This window comes from Loxodonta africana, chromosome 14 (genome assembly GCF_030014295.1).
Source record: "Loxodonta africana isolate mLoxAfr1 chromosome 14, mLoxAfr1.hap2, whole genome shotgun sequence".
In the NCBI taxonomy this organism is placed as follows: Eukaryota; Metazoa; Chordata; class Mammalia; order Proboscidea; family Elephantidae; genus Loxodonta; species Loxodonta africana.
This window is the reverse complement of record NC_087355.1, coordinates 41905358-41928410: the sequence shown is the minus strand read 5'-3', so window position 1 is coordinate 41928410 and position 23053 is coordinate 41905358. Positions and strand designations below refer to the sequence as shown.

The 23053-nt window shown below is 38.6% G+C and overlaps 1 protein-coding gene across 2 annotated transcripts in view; it reads right to left on the bottom strand.

The window, feature by feature from the left end:
• Nucleotides 1–10989: 10989 nt before the first annotated feature.
• LRRC69 (leucine rich repeat containing 69) overlaps nt 10990–23053 on the bottom strand; it is an 86465-nt gene continuing 74401 nt past the window's right edge. For both annotated transcript variants that reach the window (XM_003408386.3, XM_064267691.1), the window contains one exon: nt 10990–11208. In XM_003408386.3, the coding sequence (XP_003408434.2) occupies nt 11098–11208 (111 nt within the window). In that variant the 3' untranslated portion in view covers nt 10990–11097. The remainder of the gene's footprint in view (nt 11209–23053) is intronic.

Genomic DNA, 23053 nt, shown 5'->3' with positions numbered 1-23053 from the left:
GACATCATGTTTGGTAAAGTGAAGAGCCATCAAAGGCGAGAGAAACCCTTAATGAGATAGACTTACACCATGGACAGCAATGGACTCAAATCTACCAATGACCATGAAGATGACACAGGACTGGGCACATTTTGTTCTGTTATACATAGGGTCTCTATGAGTCTCAGCCAACTTGATGGCAACTAACAACAACAATACTTAAATTATAAGCTTCTAGAAATTCAAGGTCCTCTACAACATTACTTACAAACATTGACTGGACACTTACTAGCATAGAAGGCTAAGTGTTTTCCATATATCAATTCGTTTAATCCTCATAATAACCACTGAGGAAGGAACTATTATTATCCCATGTTACAGATAAGAAAACTAAGGCCCAGAGAGGTTAGGAAACTTGTTGATAGCCACACTGCCAGTAAGTAGAGAAGCATGCGCAATGTGTGCCAGGCAATGAGTAGGAAGAAATAGCGTTCCAATCAGAGGGAATTGCATATAAAAGGCCCAAAGGTGGAAGTAGCATGAAACTTTTGGGATACTGAAAGGGATATTGCTGGAGATTAGTGAGCTTTAAAAAAGACTGGCAAGAAGTGAGACCAGGGAAGAGGTAAGAAAAGCTATATGACAAAGGGGCTGTGAGGCATATTATGGAGTTTAGACTTTATCTTGAACTTAACTGACAGCAATTGAATGTTTCTAAACATCCTTTGGTTCAGAGCAGCTTATTCATAAGACAAAAACTTGAAAAAGCCCAACATGGGGAATAAATGAATAAAATGTATTACATCTATAATATGAAATACTATTCAGCAAAAAAAAAAGGAACAAGCTAGTGACATATGTGACGATATGGATGAATCTTGAAACCATGATGCTGAGTCAAAAAAATTACAGAAAAGAATTCATATTGCACAGTTCCTTTTATATAAAGCTCTAAAATAGGCAAAATCTATGCTGGAAAAAAATCAGAACAATGGTTCCTCTGAGGTGTGGAGCAAGAATATACTGGGAAGTAGGATACCAATAAAATGCAGGGTGCTCACTTAAATTTGAGTTTCAGATAACAACAAAAGGTTATTTTTAGTATATGTATGTCCCGTGCAATATTTGGAACATAATTGTACTAAAAATGTACTCATCATTTAGCTGAAGTCCCTAGGGGAGAGGGACAAGAGAAAACTTTCTGGAATACTGGTAATTCTCTATATCTTGATAAGAGTTTTGTAATGCATTTGTTGGGCTCATGTAAATTTGTACACGTAAATTTTACCTCAAAAGAAAAAAATGTCTTAAATAAGAATTAAATTCCAGTTAGTGATATGCACGCTGAAGTATTAAGTCAGAATGCACTAATGTCTGTAACTTCTTTTCAAATGCATCAAGAAATGAGATAGATTAATGGCTGAATAGAGGGATGAATAGATACGTAATAAAGCAAATAAAGAGTTAATTGTAGAATTTAGGTAGTGGGCATATAGGTATTTATTATAGAATTCTTCCAACTTTTCTGCATGGTTGGAAATTTTCATAAAATGTTAGGAGAAAAAATCCTGCCCTACCCTCCTGGAGTTTACATTATAATGGAAGGAGACAGACAATATAAAAAACTTAGCAATAAATAATAGAGTGAAATAGAAGGTTATAGGACTAGAGAAACATAAGGGAAGTGGGTTAGGGAATGCTGGGGGAGAGACGGAAACCCTGGTGGCTTAGTGGTTAAGTGCTACAGCTGCTAACCATAGGGTCAGCAGTTCAAATACACCAGGCATTCTTTGGAAACTCTATGGGGCAGTTCTATTCTGTCCTATGAGGTTGCTAGGAGTCGGAATCTACTCGACAGCACTGGGTTTGGTTTGATTTGGTGGGGGAGAGACTCACAATTTAAAATAGGATGGTCAGGAGGTACTCCTTGAAGGATGTAGGGGATGATGGGTGATTATCTATGATCACCCCCTACATCCAGCTTCCTCATCCTCCTTAAAGATACTTAAGGGAGTAAAAGGTGCTGATTTCCCATAACATGGCCCCTGGAATGTCCCTACCCCATGCTGTCTGCCTGTGATCCTTGGTCCAGAGTTAACACTGACCAGCTCCTTGGTCCAAGCTTAATACTGACCAGCTCCTTGGTCCTGGCTTAATACCAACCAGCCCGTTTGTCTTGAGTCTCCAGGAAGCTGAATGATCCTATTTGCTCCTCTTAAGGCCCAAACACTTGCCCTTGAATGTCAGGTCTCTCTCAACTGCCCTTGGATAGCCTGACCTCCACAAGATTATACAGTAAAACCTGCAAAAGCCAAAACCTGTTTAAGGTAGAAACCTATAACAGAAGGAAAATTTAAATATTTTCCACTTATAGAAGTCAATGGGAAAGTGGTAAGACTGCACTCTGTCAAAGGCCAAAAACTTGTGAGACCCAGAAAAACAAGGCAGTGCCATTGAGTTCTGACTCTCCCAGGTTTCACTGTATTTCCTTTGTCCTTTCTATCCCACCTCCTCCCCCACTCACTTGTCAGTTTGTCGTACAGTGTAGGCTTGTGTGTTGCTGTGATGCTGGAAGCTATGCCACCAGTATTCAAATACCAGCAGGGTTACGTATGGTGGGAAAGGTTTTAGCTGAGCTTCCAGAATAAGACGCACTAGGAAGAAGGACCCAGCACTCTACTTCTGAAAAGAATTAGCCAGTGAAAACTTTATGAATAACAGCAGAACATTGTCTGATATAGTGCTAGAAGTTGAACCCCTGAGGTTGGAAGGCACTCAAAATACTACTGGGGAAGAGCCGCCTCCTCAAAGTAGAGTCAACCTTAATGAAATGGTTGGAGTCAAGCTTTTGAGACCTTCATTTGCTGATGTGTCATGACTCAAAATGAGAAGAAACAGCCACAAACATCCATTAATAATCAGAACACGTAATATACAAAGTGTGAATCTAGGAAAATTGGAAATTGTCAAAAATGAAATGGAACACATAAACATCAATATCCTAGGCATTAGTGAGCTGAAACGGACTGGTGTTGGCCATTTTAAATCAGACAATCATATGGTCTACTGTGCTGGGAATGACTACTTGAAGAGGAATGGTGTTGCATTCACGGTCAAAAAGAACATTTCAAGATCTATCCAGAAGTACAATGCTGCCATTGATGGGATAATATCCATACACCGACAAGGAAGACCAGTTAATCTGACTATTATTCAAATTTACGCACCAACCAGTAAGGCCACAAATGAAGAAATTGAAGATTTTTACCAAATTCTGCAGTCTGAAATTGATCAAACATGGAATCAGGATGCATTGATAATTACTGGTGATTGGATTGCAAAAACTGGTAACAAAGAATAAGGACCAGCAGTTGGAAAATACGGCCTTGGTGATAAAAGCCATGCCAAAGATTGTATGATAGAATTTTGCAAGACCAATGATTTCTTCATTGCAAATACCTTTTTTCACCAACATAAACGGTGACTATACACATGGACCTCACCAGATGAAATACACAGGATTCAAATCGACTACTTCTGTTGAAATAGACAATGCAAAAGCTCAATATCATCAGTTAGAAAAAGGCTAGGGGCTGACTGTGAAACAGACCATCGATAGCTCATATACAAGTTCAAGTTAAAACTGACGAAAATTAGAACAAGTCCAAGAGAGCCAAAGTATGACCTTTAGCATATCCCACCTGAATTTAGAGACCATCTCAAGAATAGATTTGACGTATTAAACACTAGTGACTGAAGACCAGACAAGTTGTGGAAGGACATCACATCTGAAGAAAGCAAGAAGTCATTAAAACGAAAGAAAAGACAAAAATGGATGTCAAAGAAGACACTGAAACCTGCTCTTGAATGTCGAGAAGCTAAAGCAACAGGAAGAAATGATGAAGTGGAACAGAAGATTTCAAAGTGCCACTCTAGAAGACAAAGTAAAGTATTATAATGCCATGTGTGAAGAGCTGGAGGTAGAAAACCAAAAGGGAAGAAAACACTTGGCATTTCTCAAGCTGAAAGAACTAAAGAAAAAATTCAAGCCTCGAGTTGTAATAGTGAAAGATTCTACAGAAAAAATAGTAAATGACTCAGGAAGCATCAAAAGAAGTTGGAAGGAATACACAGAGTCACTATGCCAAAAAGAATTGGTCGATGTTCAACCATTTCAGGAAATAGCATATGATCAGGAACCAATGGTACTAAAGGAAGATATCCAAGCTGCACTGAAGGCATTGGCAAAAAACAAGGCTCCAGGAATGGACGGAATACCCATTGAGATGTTTCAACAAACAGACGTAGCACTGGAAGTGCTCACTTATCTATGCCAAGACATTTGGAAGACAGCTACTGGATCAACTGACTTGAAGAGATCCGCATTTATGCTTATTCCAAAGAAAGGTAATCCACCCGAATGTGGAAATTATCAAATAGTATCATTAATATCACATGGAAGCAAAATTTTGCTGCAGCAGTGTGTCGACAGGGAACCGCCAGAAATTCAAGCCAGATTCAGAAGAGGAGGTAGAACCAGGGATACCATTGCTGATGTCAGATGGATTCTGGCTGAAAGCAGGGAATACCAGAAAGGTGTTTACCTGTGTTTTATTGACTATGCAAAGGCATTTGACTGTGTGGATCATAACAAATTACGCATAACATTGCTGCAAATGAGAATTACGGAGCACTTAATTGTGCTCATGAGGAACCTGTATATAGATCAAGAGGCAGTTGTTAGAACAGAACAATGGGTACTGAGTGGCTTAAAGTCAGGACAGTTGTGCATCAGGGTTGTATCCTTTCATCATACCTATCCAATCTGGATGCTGAGCAAATAATCTGAGAAGTTGGACTATAAGAAGAAGAATGGGACATCAAGTTTGAAGGAAGACTGGTTAACTACCTTCATTGTGCAGATGCCACAGCCTTGCTTGCCAAAAGTGAAGAGGATGTGAAGCACTTACTGATGAAGAGCAAAGACCACAGCCTTCAGTATGGGATGCACCTCAACATAAAGAAAACAAAAATCCTCACAACTGGACCAATAAGCAACATAATGATAAAGGGAGAAAAGACTGAAGTTGTCAAGAATTTCATTTTCCTTGGATGCACAATCAACCCCCATGGAAGCAGCAGTTAAGAAATCAAACAATGCATTGCATTGGGCAAATCTGTTGCAAAAGACCCCTTTAAAGTACTGAAAAGCAAAGATGTCACCTTGAAAACTAAGGTGCTCCTGACCCAAGGCATGGTGTTTTCAAATTGCCTTATATACTTGTGAAAGCTGGACAATGAATAAGGAAGACCAAAGAAGGATTGAACCGTTTGAATTGTGGTATTGGCAAAGAATGTTGAATATACCATGCACTGTCAAAATAATGAACAAATCTGTCTTGGAAGTAGTACGGCCAGAATGCTCCTTAGAAGAAAGGATGGTGAGACTGCATCTCACATACTTTGGATGTGTTATCAGGGAGGATCAGTCCCTGGAAAAGTACATCACGCTTGGTAAAGTAGAGAGTCAGCAAAAAAGAGGAAAACCCTAAACAAGATGGATTGACACAGTGGCTGCAACAATGGTCTCAAGCATTATGATTGTGAGCGTGGGGCAGGGCTGGGCAGTGTTTCGTTCTGTTATATGTAGGGTTGCTATGAGTCGGAGCCAACTAGGTGGCACCCAAGAACAACAACAACAACATCCCACCTCCTAAAGCAGCCTTGCAGCTTCCGGTTTAATAGCTTAGCCTCTCACCTGCCCCTGAACCCCACATTTACATATAGTGCTGCCTTGTTAGTGATCCTCACCAACTCCAGCCCTGACCTAGAAACTGGGCTCATGTCCGAACTCCTTTCCACCCCAGGTGCTTCTCTGGCTCCTCAGGGCACCCACACTACTAAGAAGAGAACTATTTAAAATTGCCCTCATTGATCGTGGTGCAAGAAGCCCTAGTGGCACAATGGTTAAGCATTCAGCTGCTAACTGTCTAAACCCACCCAGAAGCTCCTCAGGAGAAAGGTCTAGCAATCAGCTTCCATAAAGATTATAGCCAAGGAAACACTATGGGGCAGTTCTACTCTGTCATATAGGGTCTCTGTGAATCAGAATCGACTCGACGGCACCTGACAACAACAATCCCGGTGCACCAAGACTGGTCTATGACTCTCAAGATCCCTTCTGAACTCTTCCTGCTGTTCAGAAGCCTTCATGGGAATTGGAGCCCTGTGGCCTGCAGAAAATCAGCAGGATGTTTGCAGATTAAGCTGCCCAGGGACTTTCTCTGCACTAAGGAGCAAAACAATTCTTTACCAAAAGCAAGTAACTCCCAGCCATTTTTTTCTTACAGCTGCAGCCTGGAAAATAACCTAGGCAACAAGGAATATGCAAAGAGATATTTTATTTAAAAAATACTCGTGAGAATTCCAGGTGTTATTTTGAAGCTTTTAGAAGTTTTACCAGGTGAAAATAAATTAAACTTACCTTCAATTGAAACTTTCTCACCAATCCCCATTAGGAAATACGTTAGTGTAAGGAAAACATAATTTTTTTTTAACTTGGAGATCAAAAAGAGAAAATACCCTTAATGGTTTATATCTTTGACTATAGAAAAGTAATATCAACATTTTCAAAGTTTCTTCTGACATCCATTTTGGTCTTTTCTTTCTTTCCTGTCTTTTTACATCTTTTTCCTTTCTTCATGTTTGATGTCCTTCATAGACTCTGAAACTTGCTCTTGAATGTTGAGTAGCTAAAGTTAATGGAAGAAATTATGAAGTAAAAGAGCTGAACAGAAGATTTCAAAGGGCAGCTCAAGAACAAAGTATTATAATGAAATGTGCAAAGACCTGGAGTTAGAAAACGAAAAGACAAGAATGCACTCAGCATTTCTCAAGCAGAAAGAACCGAAAAAAAAATTCAAGGCCCAAGTTGCAATATTGAAGGATTCTATGGGCAAAATATTGACCTATGCAAGAAGTATCAAAAGAAGATAGAAGGAATACAGTCATTGTACCAAAAAGAATTGATTGATGTTCAATCATTTTAGGAGGTAGCATATGATCAACAATCAATGGTATTAAAGGAAGAAGTACAAACTGCACTGAAAGCATTGGCGCAAAAAAAGGCGACAGGAATTAGTAGAATACCAACAGAGATATTTTAACAAACAAAAGCAACACTGGAAGTGCTCACTTGTCTGTGCCAAGAAATTTGGAAGACAACTAGCCAACCAACTGAAAGAGATCCATATTTGTGCCCATTCCAAAGAAAGGTATCCAACGGTATGTGGAAACTACTAAGCCATATTATTACTATCACATGCAAGTAAAATTCTGCTGAACCAAAACCAAAAAACCAAAACCACTGCCGCCGAGTCGATTCCAACTCATAGCGACCCTATAGAACAGAGTAGAACTGCCCCATAGAGTTTCCAAGGAGTGCCTGGTGGATTTGAACTGCTGCCCTCTTAGTTAGCAGCCGTAGCACTTAACCACTATGCCACCAGGGTTTCCAATTCTGCTGAAGATCATTCAAAAACCATTGCAGCACTACATCAACAGGGATCTTTCAGAAATTCAAGCTGGATTCAGAACAGGACGTGGAACCAGAGATATCACTGCTGATACTGGAAGAGATTAGAATTGTAGCACTCTGAAATGAACCTTTCACTGTTCCACAAGAAGACTATGCACACAGTGGTAAGGCATAGAGGCTGTCAGCCACTTAAGGCAGTAGAAAGTTGTATGTTTATTAAAAGAGCACCAAGTGATAGTTTCAACCTATCTTTATTATACCCTTTTGGCTTGCTCTAAAATAAGAACTTACTCATCAATTTTCCTCTGTTTTTGAGATACCACCTATCCTTCAATCTACTAAATTTGAAGTATCTTAATATTTACTGCCACATAAAATGATTAAATTAAGTTAAAGGATTGACCTGCTTCACACACACACACACACACACACACACAAATCCTTTCTTCTCACAGTTGATCATTTCTGTGGGCACTAGTATAATTATCTTTTATAAGGCAACTATAGTGTTAAATTGCAGTTTCTTAATTTTTTTTTTGATGGCCTGTACATAAAGCTCCCCTTTTCCACCAGCTTGTACCAATCTAAACTTCCAAGTCAATTAAATATCTGAAAATGTCATCAAATATACATGAAAAAATATCAGAAACTTCTAAATCTTTAACCAGCTATACTAGACTTCTTGGCTTTCTAGGAGCAAGTTAAGCAATGTCTTGCCTCAGGACTTTGCAAAGGATTCCCCTACCTGCAGTGCCCTTTCCCCACAAGTCTGTAGGGCTCACTGCCTTACTTGCTTCAGATCTTGGATCAAATATTACCCTATCAGACTCAGACTGCCCTATATAAAAATTATTCCCATCATTCTCTGTCTCCCAAATCCTATTTTACTTCTCTCAAAGTACTTATCATATTATTGTCTATTTTTTTATCATTTGTCTCCCCCACTAGAATGTAAGCTTTCTGAATACAGGGGCCTTACCCATTTTGCTCCTGTATCTCTAGAACAGAAAACAGTGCCTGGTAGATATAGATGATCAATAAATATCTGTTTAATAATGAATAAGTGGGAAAAGAACAATTTACAAAGAAGAGAATTGCTTCTATTATAGATACGTTGAAGCTGAGGAACTGGAAATACGGGTTCAAAATGGAGAAAGAAATTTGAGAATTACCCACTCAGGTGTGATAAATAAAGATAAATAAACTGGTGGGAGAAGATGAGTTCATTCAGGCAAAGAAAAAGTGCCAAGAGAGAAGACAATGGGAGTGAGTAGACAATCTCACAGGATACTTATTTTGAGAAGAAAGATACAGAAGTCAAACGAATTAGAAAGAGGCCATCAGAGAATTAAGGAAATGAACCTAGTGCAGTTTCAGGAGCAGAAGTTGGTCAATAGAACTGAAATCTGCAAGAGAGGACCAGCTAGAAAAGAAGCAGATGGGTTGTATGAAACAGGGCTTCCAAATGGTTTGTTACAGTTCCAACCCCTGCTGAAAATTTGCATTTCTAACAAGTTCCCAGGAATGTTAATGCTACTGGTTAGGGAGCAATTCTGACAACTACTAGTAGAGCAGTGGTTCTCAAAATTTATTATACGTAAGAATCGACAGGGTATCCTGTTAAAAATGTAGGTTCGTTACAGTGTATGTGGGGTGGAAATGCACTGGTTTGAAGCCCTGGTGGAAAGTCGCTAATGACCTTTGAAAGAGCAGTTGTAGTGAATGGTGAGGCAGAAACCAGCTTGCAGTACTTTGAAATACGAAGGTGATGAAGCTCGGGTGGAAGTAGAGAGACAAGAGTCTCTTGTGTTTCCTGATCTTAAAGGGACTGACTACCTGAAATATTTGTTGACTCAGTGAGTGGATAGAAAGGTGAATAGCTACATGAATAGATTAAGCCCCCCTCCCAACCAAGAGGGCACATGAATTGTTGCTGAGGATATGGGATTAAAAATGGCAAAGCAAACATTTTTTCAACAGCATAAGTGTATAAAATTATTTCACTAATTAAAATCAATGCAGTGAGCAGTTGTCCCTCAATAAATATGCATAGTTTTTCCTGTAACTCATTTTAAATAAGTTCCAATGTCTTTCATTTGTACTTTGTTTTTATTTTTGTTTAAAATACATTCCTGGTTAACAGTGCCTTTAGAAAGTTACCTTGAGGCCCCATATCTGTCTCAGTGGTGCCTGGACCTAGTATTCTCAGAATCGAGGGCCTCTCAGCTATGCTCCATTGATCTTGCTTCCCAGGTATGTCACAGGCAACACTGACGCATAAAGGAATATGTCCTAATGTGAACTCCTAAAAAGCCTAGTTAGGAAGGTAACGTGATAATAAACTATATGGAAGTTGAGAATCAACTCTGTTTTCCACCAGAAGGGCCACCAAATAGATATGTGAAGAAATATATTTCTAATAGGGCGTAAATATAAAAATATGGGTAATTGCTTGCTTTTCTGAACCCACAGCAACTTTATTCATCTTAGTCTATCCCTGTGGCTCTCACAGTAGAATGTGCATCAAAATCGCCTGCAGGCTTGCTGTACCTGCCGCTGCTCCCATTGCTGAGTCAGTAGATCTGGGATGGAGCCAGATAGTTTGCATATCCAACAAGTTCTCTAGTGATGTGGGTGCTGCTCAACACTACACTGCCAAGAACCACTGGTCTATACAACCAAAAACCAAACCCATTGCCATGAGTCGATTTCAGCTCAAAGTGACCCTACTTCTTTCCCTGGTTTTCTGATGTCCTTGAGAGAAAATGAGCCCAATTCTCATTTCAGCATTACTGTCCAGGCTTTTGTCAGATTCTCTTGTGTAAAAAAAAAAAAAAATTAAATTTTAAAAGCAGTAACAAGGTGATGTTAGGAGTAGTCAAGCCTAGGATTCCAGCCTTTTACTCATTTGCAAGCAGTTTGCAATCAACTGCTAACCTAAAGGTTGACAGTTCAAACCTACCCAGCAGCCCAGCAGACTGCTTTTCTGTAAAGATTACAGCCGAGAAAACTCTACGGAGCAGTTCTATTCTGTAACACATCAGGTTGGGGGATGACTTGACAACGGCTAATTAACGACAATTCATTTTTAAGTGGAATGAGGGGTTTATCTTAGTTATTAATATGTTAGTGCCTGTTAAAAATAAAAGCTCAACTGGAATCATACAAGTGTAACACAACTTCTGACACTGAAAAGTAATTCTCTTTCACTTACAAAACATTCATAAAATAAATGCTTTTCTCAGACAAAGCCTCTTAATATTTACAACAGGAAGGTGGCAGTCATTAAACGAGAGATTAAAAAATAACACTCATTTGCCACTTATGTATCTTTTTTCCATTTTTTATTTTATTTTTAAGCCACAGGGGAGGTGGGAAGGGACAGCACATGCAGAATCTAAACAGTTTATAAGTAGATTGTAGTGCATAAGCAGGGGTTATTATGATGAAATTAATTTTCTTCCTTTGCTCAATTCATTTACAAAGAGAACAAACAGAGCACGGTGGCATAAGTGGGGCATAACCTACACAGAGCAGACCGGGAAAATCAAGTGAGGCTCTGAATGAGCTTCTTACCTGCTCTACACCTGAGCAATTCCAAAGAGGTCAGGGCCACGGTGATTGAAACATTTGTAAGAACAAATTAACTTTTGAAGAGGTATCAGCTGTAAATTTCTGCTTATCTTCCAGTTCTAAGAAGTAAAGTTTAAAAATAAAATTAACAAGGCAGTGTTCAATGTATATTTTTGTATCAAATAAATATTAGCTCTCTCAGAGATTTCAGATTGATTTGTAAAAGACACAAATTCTATTTATGCTTGAGTTGCTCTTTTTCCACAACACAAATAAATTTAACTAGCCAAGGAAGGCATACTCATCACTGACCAAAATTCAAATGATAAACGACTATCTGCAACCAAAGGTATTTATTATTATGTAGTCTAACCATGAAGTATTTGGAATGAAGGTAAAAAAATGGCACAGAATTGACAGTCTGGTAGCTTCTTATAAAGCTAAACATAGGCTTACCATATGATCTAGTATCACGCTCCTAGGTATTTACCCAAATGGGTTGAAACTTACGTTCACCGGAACAAAAAGATGGAAACAACTTAAGTGCCCATCTACAGATGAATGGATAAACAAACTATGGTACATACACACAATGAAATACTACACAATGATGAAGAACAATGATGAATCTGAGAAACATCTCACAACATGGATGAGTCTGGAGGGCTTTATGCTGAGTGAAATAAATCATAAATAAAAAATAACAAACACTGTAAGAGACTATACAAAAACTCATGAATAGGTTTATACACAGAAACAATCTTTAATGGTTACTAAGAAAGGGAGGAGTGAAGAGGGAAAAACACTAACTAGGCAATAGGTAAGTAGTAACTTTGGCGAAGAGTAAGACAGTACTCAATATTGGGGAAGTCAGCACAACTTGACCAAGTCAAGGTCATGGAAGCTTCATAGACACATCCAAACTTCCTGAGGGACCGAATTACTGGGCTGAGGGCTGGAGACCATGGTCTCGAGGGACATCTAGCTCAATTGGCATAACATAGTTTACAGAGAAAATGTTCTGCATCCTACTTTGGTGAGTAGTGTCTGGGGTCTTAAAAGTTTGTGGGCTGCCACCTAAGATACTCCACTGGTCCCACCCTGTCTGGAGCAAGGGAGGATGAAGAAAACCAAAGACACGCGGGAAAGATTAGTCCAAAGGACTCGACCAGACTGAGTCCAGCACAACTAGATGGTGCCCAGCTACCACAACTGACTGCTCTGACAGGGATCACAATAGAGGGTCGCAGACAGAGCTGGAGAAAAATGTATAACAAAATTCTAACTCACAAAAAAGACCAGACTTACTGGTCTGACAGACTGGAGAGAACCCAGAGTATGGCCCCTCAACACCCTTTTAACTCAGTTACTGAAGTCACTCCTGAGATTCACTCTTCAGCCAAAGATTAGACAGACCTATAAAATAAAACGAGACTAAATGGGCACACCAGCTCAGGGGCAAGGACAAGAAGGCAGGAGGGGACAGGAAAGCTGGTAATGGGGAAACCAAGGTCAAGAGGGGGAGAATGTTAGCATGTCCTGAGGTTGGCAACCCATATCACAGAACAATATGTGTATTGATTGTTTAACAAGAAACTAATTTGCTCTGTAAACCTTCATCTGAAGTACAATAAAAAAAAGAATCTGTGTTTCTCTAATCAGTCATATTTTGAATAATATTTAAAATCTACCTTATATAAGATAATGTTGATTATCTAAGTAGATTATAATGGCTAAATGTTGAAATTGTGCTTTGAGAAAATGACAAATGTCAAAAGATCACATTTAATGATCTTTTCCGTTTCCATGTAGTAGACACCCCTCTCGTCCAACCAGCTCTTCCTGCCTGCTTTTGGAACATATCTCAACTAATCTAAAGGGCTAACAGAAATAAACTACAGTACATGCAGTCCACTCAGCTCCTGTTTAAGAAACCAGGACAGAGAGCAGTGCTGTGAAGTGAGAGAAAGAGGTTAAAGGAAAAAAGACAAACATAAACCAAGGAAGCAACTGGGGTCATACAGTTATATGATTTGCTTTTGCCAGTTTCTTCATAAGGAAAAAAGTTTATAATAGAAACTATTAAAGGCATTTTCTACTTCTACTGTGGTTTTAGCCATTTCCCCTGTGTCACTAAGAAATTGCACACGCAGAGTTTGGATTGGCCCTTGTTGCAAGCAGGAATGCAAAGTGTTTGTGTCCCTCTTTCCCCTTCTTGGGGGTATTATTGTTTAGTTAGCTAAAATAAATGTTTTGTTTCACTTTTTAGGAGATTATTTTGCCAAAGGCCATTATCAGTTTTGTATGGAATACCAAGATTTGCTGGTAATTATTCTCTAGCTTATTAATTTCTACTTCTGATAAAATATTTCTTGATGCTTTGAATTGTTTCTTAGAAATTTTACTGGGAAAAAATTGACCCTACAAAATTCCTTGATAACACACATTTCCATCTAAAATCATTATCCTCAGTAATGGTTACATGACAGAAGAAATTTTCCTTTAAATTGCTGTTTCCATTTGTGACATCGCAATTGCTACTGGTGTGACATACAAGTTCATTTGAAATGATGAGCATATTACAAAGGAATAATGACACTCCTCTTATGGAGGACATGTCTTCACGAACATCAATTAACCAAACTTCATGATCCTATCAAAGATAATTACTGCTTTGAATCTTGTTTACAGTTAGAAATACAAACATTGAAAGAAATATACTTTTTTTTTTCAAGTCAGAAAAACAGGATTCAGTCTATGAATGCACAGGCTTTTATTTTTTAAAAATACCATTTTAGCTAAAAGCTCTAAAAAAGTAAAATATCATGTTGTTAGTTGGTACTATCAAGTCAGTTCTGACTCATAGCAACTCTGTATGACGTAACGAAACATTGCCCAGTCCTGTACCACCCTCACAATCATTGCTATGTTTGAGCCCATTGTTGCAGCCACTCTGTCAGTCCATCCCGTTGAGGGTCTTCCTTTTTTTTTACTGACCCATTAGTTTACCAAACACAATGCCCTTCTTCAGGGACTGGTCCCTCCTGATTACAAGTCCAAAGTACGAGAAACAGTCTTGCCATCCTCACTTATATGAAGCATTCTGGCTGTATTTCTTCCAAGACAGATTTGCTCGTTCTTCTGACAGCCCATGGTATATTCAATATTCTTCACCAACACATACTTCAAAGCCATCAATTCTTCTTCAGTTTTCCTTATTCATTGTCCAGCTTTTACATACATGAGGTGATTGAGTATACCATGGCTTAGGTCCGGTGCACCTGGGTCCTCAAGTGACATCTTTGCTGTTTAACACTTTAAGGAGGTCTTTTGCAGCAGATTTGCCCATGCGATACGTCATTTGATTTCTTGACTGCTGCTTCCATGGGCATTGATCATGGATCCAAGTAAAATGAAATCCTTGACAACTTCAGCAAAAAAGAGGAAGACCTTCAATGAGATGGAATGACACAGTGGCTGCAACAATAGGCTCAAACATAGCAATGATTGTGAGGATGGCACAGGACTAGGCAGTGTTTTGTTCTGTTGTACATAGGGTCACTATAAGTTTGAACTAACTGGACGGCATCTAACAACAACAACATCATGATGTTGCTTATTGGTCCAGTTGTGAGGATTTTGTTTTCACTATGTTGAGTATCCACACTGAAGGCTGTAGTCTTTGTTCTTCATCAGTAAGTGCTCCAAGCTTTCTTCACTTTTAGAAAGCAAGGTTGTGTCTTCTGCAAATTGCAGGTTGTTAACGAGTCTTCCTCCAATCCTGATGCAGTGTGCTTTTTCATGTAGTCCAGCTTCTTGGATTATGTGCTCAGCATACAGATTGAATAAGTATGGTGAAAGGATACAACCCTGATGCACACCTTTCCTGATTTTAAACCATGCAGTAACCCCTTCTTCTACCCCAATGACTGCTTCTTGGTCTATGTACAGGTACGGGGTAAGCACAATTAAGTGTTCTTGGAATTCCCATTCTTTGCAATGTTGCCCACAATTTGTTATGATCCACTCAGTCAAATGTCTTTGCATAGTCAAAAAAACACAGGTAAACATCTTTCTGGTATTCTCTGCTTTTACCCAAGATCCATCTGACATCACCAATGATATTCCTTGTTGCCCATTCTCTTCTGAATCTGGCTTGAATATCTGGCAGTTTCCTGTCAGTGTACTGCTGCAACCATTTTTGAATTATCTTCAGCAAAATTTTACTTTGTGTGATATTAATGACATTGTTTGATAATTTCTGCATTCTGTTGGATCACCTCTTCTTGGAATGGGCAAAAATATGCCCGTATATTATAGTCAGTTGGCTGGGTAGCTGTCTTCCAAATTTCTTAGCATAGACGAGTGAGCACTTCTAGTATTTCATTCATTTGTTGAAATATTTCAATTGGTATTCCATCAATTCCTGGAGCCCTGTTTTTTTAACCAATGCCTTCAGTGCAACTTGGACTTCTTTCTTCAATACCATCAGTTCTTGATCATATGCTACCTCCTGACATGGTTGAACATCAACCAATTGTTTTTGGTACAATGACTCTGTATTCCTTTCACCTTCTTTTGGTGCTTCCTGCATCGTTCAGTATTTTGCCCACAGACTCCTTCAATATTACAATTCGAGGCTTTAATTTTTTCTTTAGTTCTTTCAACTTGAGAAACGCCGGGTGTGTTCTTCCCTCTTGGTTTTCTAACTCCGGATCTTTGCACATTTTATTATAATACTTTACTTTGTCTTCTTGGGGTCCCCTTTAAAATCTTCTGTTCAGCTCTTTCACTTCCTCATTTCTTCCACTTGCTTCAGCTACCCTATGTTCAAGAGCATGTTTTAGAGCCTCTTCTGACATCCATTTTGGTCTTTTTACTGTCTTTTTAATGACCTTTTTCTTTCTTCATGTATCATGTCCTTGATGTCATCTCACAACTCGTCTGGTCTTCAGTCATTAGTGTTCAATGCATCAAATCTAGTCTTAAGATGGGATATACTCAAGATCGTACCTTGGTTCTTATAGACTTGTTTTCAGTTTCTTCAGCTCAATTTGAACTTTCATATGAGCAATTAATGGTTTTTTCGGTCCCTGGCCTTGTCCTGGCTGATGATATTGAGCTTCCGCATTGTCTCTTTCCATAGATTTGGTTGATTTGATTCCTGTGTTTTCCATCGGGTGAGGACCACTTGTATAGTCACCATTTATGTTGTTGAAAAAAGGTATGTGCAACCAGTAAATCATTGGTCTTGTGCAAAATTCAGTCATATGATCTCTGGCATCTATTCTAACTGCTAAACCTGTGGCAATAAAAAACTAATACAGGTATCATTTTCCAAATCAGCAGGAACATGAAAAAGTATGACTACCACAGCTCCTCCCTCTTTCAATCCTGGAGAGACTTTGGTCCAATCCTTCCTTTTCTAGATGAGGACACTAAGTTCATATATAGTGAGGAAGTCGGTGACTTACCTCAGGCCTCATTATTAAAGAAAGATACAAAACTAGAATTCCAGCTGAATAAATTCTAGATCAGTTAGTTCTAGCATGCTTCCAGCCTCTTTCACTAATCTGAGGCTTTGATTACAGTTTGATAATCATTGAAGAACTGTGGGGAAGAACGAAGAATTTTTGTAAAAGTACACGTGATTTCAAATAATGTACAGAAGTACATTAGTTAGCTGTGCTGAAACTCTACATGTCTAAAATAAAGCTTGGGGTCTTGCCTTCCAAGTCATTTTCTCTCTGGATTTTCCTGTTTTTCTCCTTCACACCTCCCAGAGGTTTCCTATACTCGATCAATAAGCTCTGTTTTATTCCTTCCTTATGTTGCCTCTCTTCTTTGCACTTCCGCTGCTGCACTTTACACCTGCACTAGACAGCTAGATAACTACTTCTTATCTTTCTCTTTTTTTGCAGTTTCTCTTCTCTTCAGCCTTCAATTAACCCAGCAAACTACTGTCAAATGACTTTTTCTAAATCACTGCTTTCTTTATATCATTGACTTGCACCTGCACATTCAGTAGGGCTCCATTTCCAAACAGGATCAAGTACAAACTCCTTAGTCTATCATGTGAGGTTCATAGAGCTTGATCTCAGTTTTTTAAAATAATTTCTCCTCCTCCTATTCCCATTCACAAATCAACTTAATTCATTCACTGCCCTAGGAGCATGACTCATTCTCCTCCATACCAATCTCTTCTCCTGAAATATCCTTTCTGCTCCCTTCTCCATGTATCTGATTTCTACCTATGTCTAGGCCCCGTAAAAGGTTTCCAGCCTTAAAAACCCTTTGGTCAGTTCTACTCTGTCCTATAGAGTCACTATGAGTCGGAATAGACTAGATGACAACAACAACAGCAGGACTTAGTTAGCATTTAGCTCTTATCCCTAGTGCCTTTCACATCTTTAGATTTTAAACTCTTAGACTTGAAACCATTTCAAAGAGACTAGTTCCCCTACTTATTTGCATTGACTTAGCACCCAGTTTCCTGCTTAAAGAAGGACCTCAAATATTAATGGGACGACTAAAAATAATTTTAAAAATCCAAATTGAACGTTCAGAAGGACAACTCCTCCAAGCCGGTTAGCTATCAGCACCAGCAATGAAGGTAACTGATCTGAAGTTAACTGCTCCATTTAGGAAGGGCAGTAACACATCCTGATTTGCTCAGCACAGTGCTGGTTTCCTGCAGTTTTCCCAGCTATTAATAATGCCCCCTTTCACTCTTAAAAGCATCTTGGCTTGCATAATAGATTATATGGTCATTCTACCCTTAGGGCATTTTGGACTACGGCAAGGACAGAAACCAGAAAGAAAATCCTGCTTATGTTCCAGCTAGCCATCCAGCTAAGTGGCTTCCTCCTCTCTACAGAGTGATCCTACACCCCAACACTGTTGTTGCTGTTGTTGTTAGCGGCCATTGAGTTCGTTCTGACTCATAGCAAACTTACGTACAACAGAACGAAACACTGTCTGGTCCTGTGCCTTACTCACAATTGTTATGCTTGAGCTCACTGTGGCAGCCACTGTGTCAATTTCATCTCGTTGAGGGTCTTCCTCTTTTCCAACAACCCTCTGCTTTACCAGGTATGATGTCCTCCAGGGACCGGCCCCTCCTGATAACATGTCCAAATACCCCTTGCATAATCAATGCTCTTTGAATTTCTTGTAGGAGTTCAGAACATTTTGGTGATGCACACTTCCAGATAAATGAAGTTGAGTATAATTCAAGATTCTTTAGAAGAAGAAAAATAATAATAGATACTGGATACATCAGCAACTCTATCGAGAAGTTTAAGAACAAAGGGGAAAGTTCTCTGAAGGGAAAAGCAGATTTCATGAGTTCCCATGGGAGAAGAATTAATCAAGACACAGTATGCGTACTGGTATTCATTTATACGGTAATTGTTGTACTATATTCTAAATAAAATAACAAGGAACACTAGATACCATTTCAATTCTTCTGAACAAGAAGTACATATTACTCTCATAACTGTTTAGAATTAGAAATGCAATGTCTTCTGATGTTCTTAATGTGCATTAAATTGACTAACCACCGCATAAATGTTTTAAAACCTACATTCATTTTCCCAGTTGACTGGTCGAAATGATCAGTTTCATTAATGAATGTCAGTGGTATCTAAACAGCAAGAACTTTTACTGCAAAGTAAGTTTTTGCTCTGTACGTAATGAGTAAAATTATTAAAATGTAATCTTATGTTTCATTACTGGCAGCTTGTCATAAAAAAGGAATTAAGGTTACAAATTTTCATTTATTTTCACAGAGTAGATCAGTGTTTTCACTCATTTGTCGTGAAACCTACTCAGCCTAATCTCTTTTGAGGGTAGTTTTAATTACATTACATCATTCAATACAGGGTTGAAAGTTTATGTTCCAAACCGTTCCCTCCCTAAACTCCTCAACTTTAAAGGAATCTGGGGAAACGTTAAGTTCAACTAACGTAACTATAAGAAATGAAAACTATCAAATGCATATCTTGGGCACAGAATCACTCAAGAGTTTGGAAAGGATTTTATGAGACTATTTAGGTTGCCTCTAAGTCACTAGTTCAAATATGGCCGGCCCATGCTGGTAGTGACTAAAAAGGATTAATTTTTGTTGCTGTTTCAAAGGTTTATGTTATTAGTAGATAATGCTGAAATATCTATTATGTTGGAATTACTGATAATTCTGTAATTGCTAAGGAATAACTGAACTCAGATGGCAAAGGCTATAACATCTGGAAAAAGGCAAAGCATCTGGATAACTTATGGTAAAGGTTAATATTTGAGAGATGAATAAAATTTTTCATGGGCAATTTTCCAATCCTCATCTCACTATTTCATAAAATAACTATGACGTAATTTCACATCCACTTGAATAGAAGCAAATACAATTTGATATTTGGTTGTTTCTAGTTGTTTTATGTTGAGAATAAAGACCCATTTATTGTCAAGTGTTTTGCTCCTGCAACAGTGCCTTCAGATGGCAAACCACATTACGGATAGAACACTCTGTAAACAAAACAAGGGCAACCAGGTGTTGGCAGTATTAAGTGGGATTCTCCCTTTACAATATTTACTGTAAAAGTCAGCAATCACTAAACTTAGTTCCTGAAGAGATACTTGAGATATTGAGGTATTTTGTGAAGCAGAAGGGAGGATTCTAGGCAAACTAGTTTTTGCTTGTATAATCTCTTCTCTACAATAAAGTAGCATAAAACTCTGAATAAATATAGAAGGAACTGTTTACCGATGTGATTAATTTGATTATCATTTCCATGAATTTTGTGCATGTAATTCTGTTTTCAGAGTTCCCAGGGGGTGCAAATGATTAATGCGCTCAGCTGCTAACCAAAAGGTCGGAGGCTAGAGTTCATTCAGAAGTGCCTTGGAAGAAAGGCCTGATGATCTACTTCTGAAAAGGTCAGCCATTGAAAAGCCTGTGGAGCATAGTTCTACTGTGGCATGCCTGGAGTTACCATGAGTTGAAGTCAATTAAACGGCTCTAAAAAAAACAGTGCTGTCAAGTCGATTCTGACTCATAGCGACCCTACAGGACAGAGTAGAACTGCCCCATAGAGTTTCCAGGGAGCACCTGGCAGATTTGAACTGCCGACCCTTTGGTACGCCACCAGGGTTTCCAATTCAACGGCAACTGGTCTGAAATTCTGTTTTCTCTCTAGAATCAGGGATTTAAACAGTCTATCATAACATGTTTCAAGTGCCAACCTGGTAATATATATCCAAATATAAATTTTCTTGATCCAAATTTTAACCGTTTTAAATAGCTTCTAATTTGTTTACCATGATTTATAAATTCACACTCTACACTTATCATAATCCAATGTCATATACTTTATTCACTGTAATATACTTACTAAATGTTACTAGTTTTACTTCTTCCATTATTTTAATAAGATTAGGTTGTTCAAAGCAAAACGTTTTTCCCCTTCAAATTGTTTCTCCTCACAATTTTCCAACACTCGCATTTCTTTTGCAATGTAACTAAGCGCGAAATTCTGGATTTTCAGTTATTTCCCCTTAGTGCTTTGAAGATACTATACCATCGTTTTCTGGCATCGATTATTGCAGTGAGAATAGAGACACTGAAAACGAAGTTCCAAGATTAATATGAGGATCGTGAACTCAGGTTGTTTGAATTTCACCTCATCAGAAGTTTCTCTGAAGCTTCCTAAGCACTTGTTTACTCCATCTGTGATTCCTTAGCGTGGATAAGTAACTTCACATTATAATGCTTATTACTCATTTTCTAGTTATTTAAAAACATTCCTATCTTTTCTTTTTGGTCTATTCAACCCCTTCAGGTGATGTAATAGACAGGGATCATCACATTGTAACCAAATTCTAGCTCTATTAATTACTAAAAGTAGACAATAACATAATCAGAACATTAAAACCTTCCTGAAGTGGCATGGAGTAATTTTAAACTTCCTCCTCTACTAGCTCATTCCACTGCCTACAATCACAAACATATTTCCACATCCTTAAAACACTTCCCGAAGACCTATTTCAGCCTCCAAATAACATCCTATAGTTCTCCCACATTTTGCCTCCACATTTCAGAAGATCAAACAAGACTTCTGATTGAAGCAGCCTGCTTCCAGCCCTGCCACCCTAATGACACAAAAGTCACCATCTTTTCCTCCAATTTTGCAGCCCAGCTTCTTCTTCTCAGCCTTATATCTCTCAAATTGGCATCTTTAATCAGCTCATTCTTGAATGTATGTTGGGGTGAGAGAGAATCCAAATTTTCTCATGCCCAGAATATGATGTGGACATGGTTATAAAAAGGACCAGTAGACCAAAGGGACTTCAAGGTCAGAACAAGAAGACACTGGGTTGCCGGGCAGATAAACAGAGATCATGGGAAGTGGACATCTAACAGACACCAACACAAAGATATGAGCACATGTGAGGCCTAGGCAGGACAACTGTACACCCCAGAGGATGCATACATAGAACATAGAACATAGAACATGACAGAACCGTTGCTCCCACTTCATAATGCTGTAACACTACTTAATGGCTCCAAAAGTTGGACACTATAGGGAGAAAAGGGGGGAAAGGAGAAAAAGGAAATCTGAAACATCCAAGGTTAAATCTGAAATGACTGAGAACTTCCTAAAATACTCACATGAACCTGGAACCTTCTAGAAAACATTTTCCAGTACAATGGAAGCTAAGGTAGAAACTAATTTAGTAGAAGAAAAAGTAAGAAAGTTCTCTTTCTTGCATATTTATATTTTATGGCTGGAAAATTTCTGTTCACTCTGCCTCATTTTGCCGCTCATTCTTTGATTGCTCTTAGTCATTCTCCTTTTGCTAATTCCTACCTTTGCCCACCCCTTTAATATTGCTGTCCTCAGCCATTCAGTAGTTTGGTCTTCTCAGTTCACTGTGTAAGTCTCCTTAGGCAGTCTTCAATTCCATGGCTTCAAGTGTCACATTTGTATAAACAATTCTTAAATCCATATCACCAATTCCAGCTTCTCTTCGTCAAACAAAAATCTCATCTCATCATTCCATTGCTTCAACAACTGTCCATATCTTTGAAAATTCAATTCCAACTTCACACATGACAGTCACCCTGATCTCACACCTGCATCCCTCTCTGACCTCGTCTTCCACCCTTCCCCTTAGTGAGTTCTCTATACTTACTGTGCAATTTATTTGCATCATGTTACATTTGTATGGGCAGTTTCCTCACCTGAATTATTTTCTAACTCCAACTCATCCTTCAAAGCACATTGCCAAGCAATGCCTCTTAAGATATTTTTTAACTGTATTATATATTCTGCAAGTATCACGCACAAGCACTTGTGTATAGACCAGGAAACTGTGCCCAATTAATTGAGATGTCTTCCTCTAGTAGCCCCCTGTGCACACCTCCATCATAGTATTTATCACCAGAATGTAATCAGTCTTTGTCTTCTGAATTCTCATTGCTGTTGAGACAATTCTGACTCATGGCGACCCCCATGTTACAGAGCAGAAAGAATATATGGAAGCAGATCACCAGGCCTTTCTTCCATGGTGACACTGGGTGGGTTCAAACCACAAACTTTTTTGTTAACAGTTGAGTGCAAATCACATGTGCCACTCAGGGACCTTCTTGTTGGAAGACCTTAATTAAAAAAAAAAATTTTTTTTATCTTCACAAAGCGCCTTTATTTATTCAAATAAATAAATACCTTTTATTAAATATCTTTTTTTCAACAACATATATGCTTTTTTTTGATACGGCGACACACACATGGACATCACCAGATGGAATATACAGGAATCACATCAGCTACATCTATGGAATGAGATGATGGAAAAGTTCAATATCATCAATCAGAACAAGGTCAAGGGCCGACTGCAGAACAGACCATCAATTGCTCCTATGCAAGTTCAAGTTGAAGCTGAGGAAAATTAAAATAATTCTATGAAAGC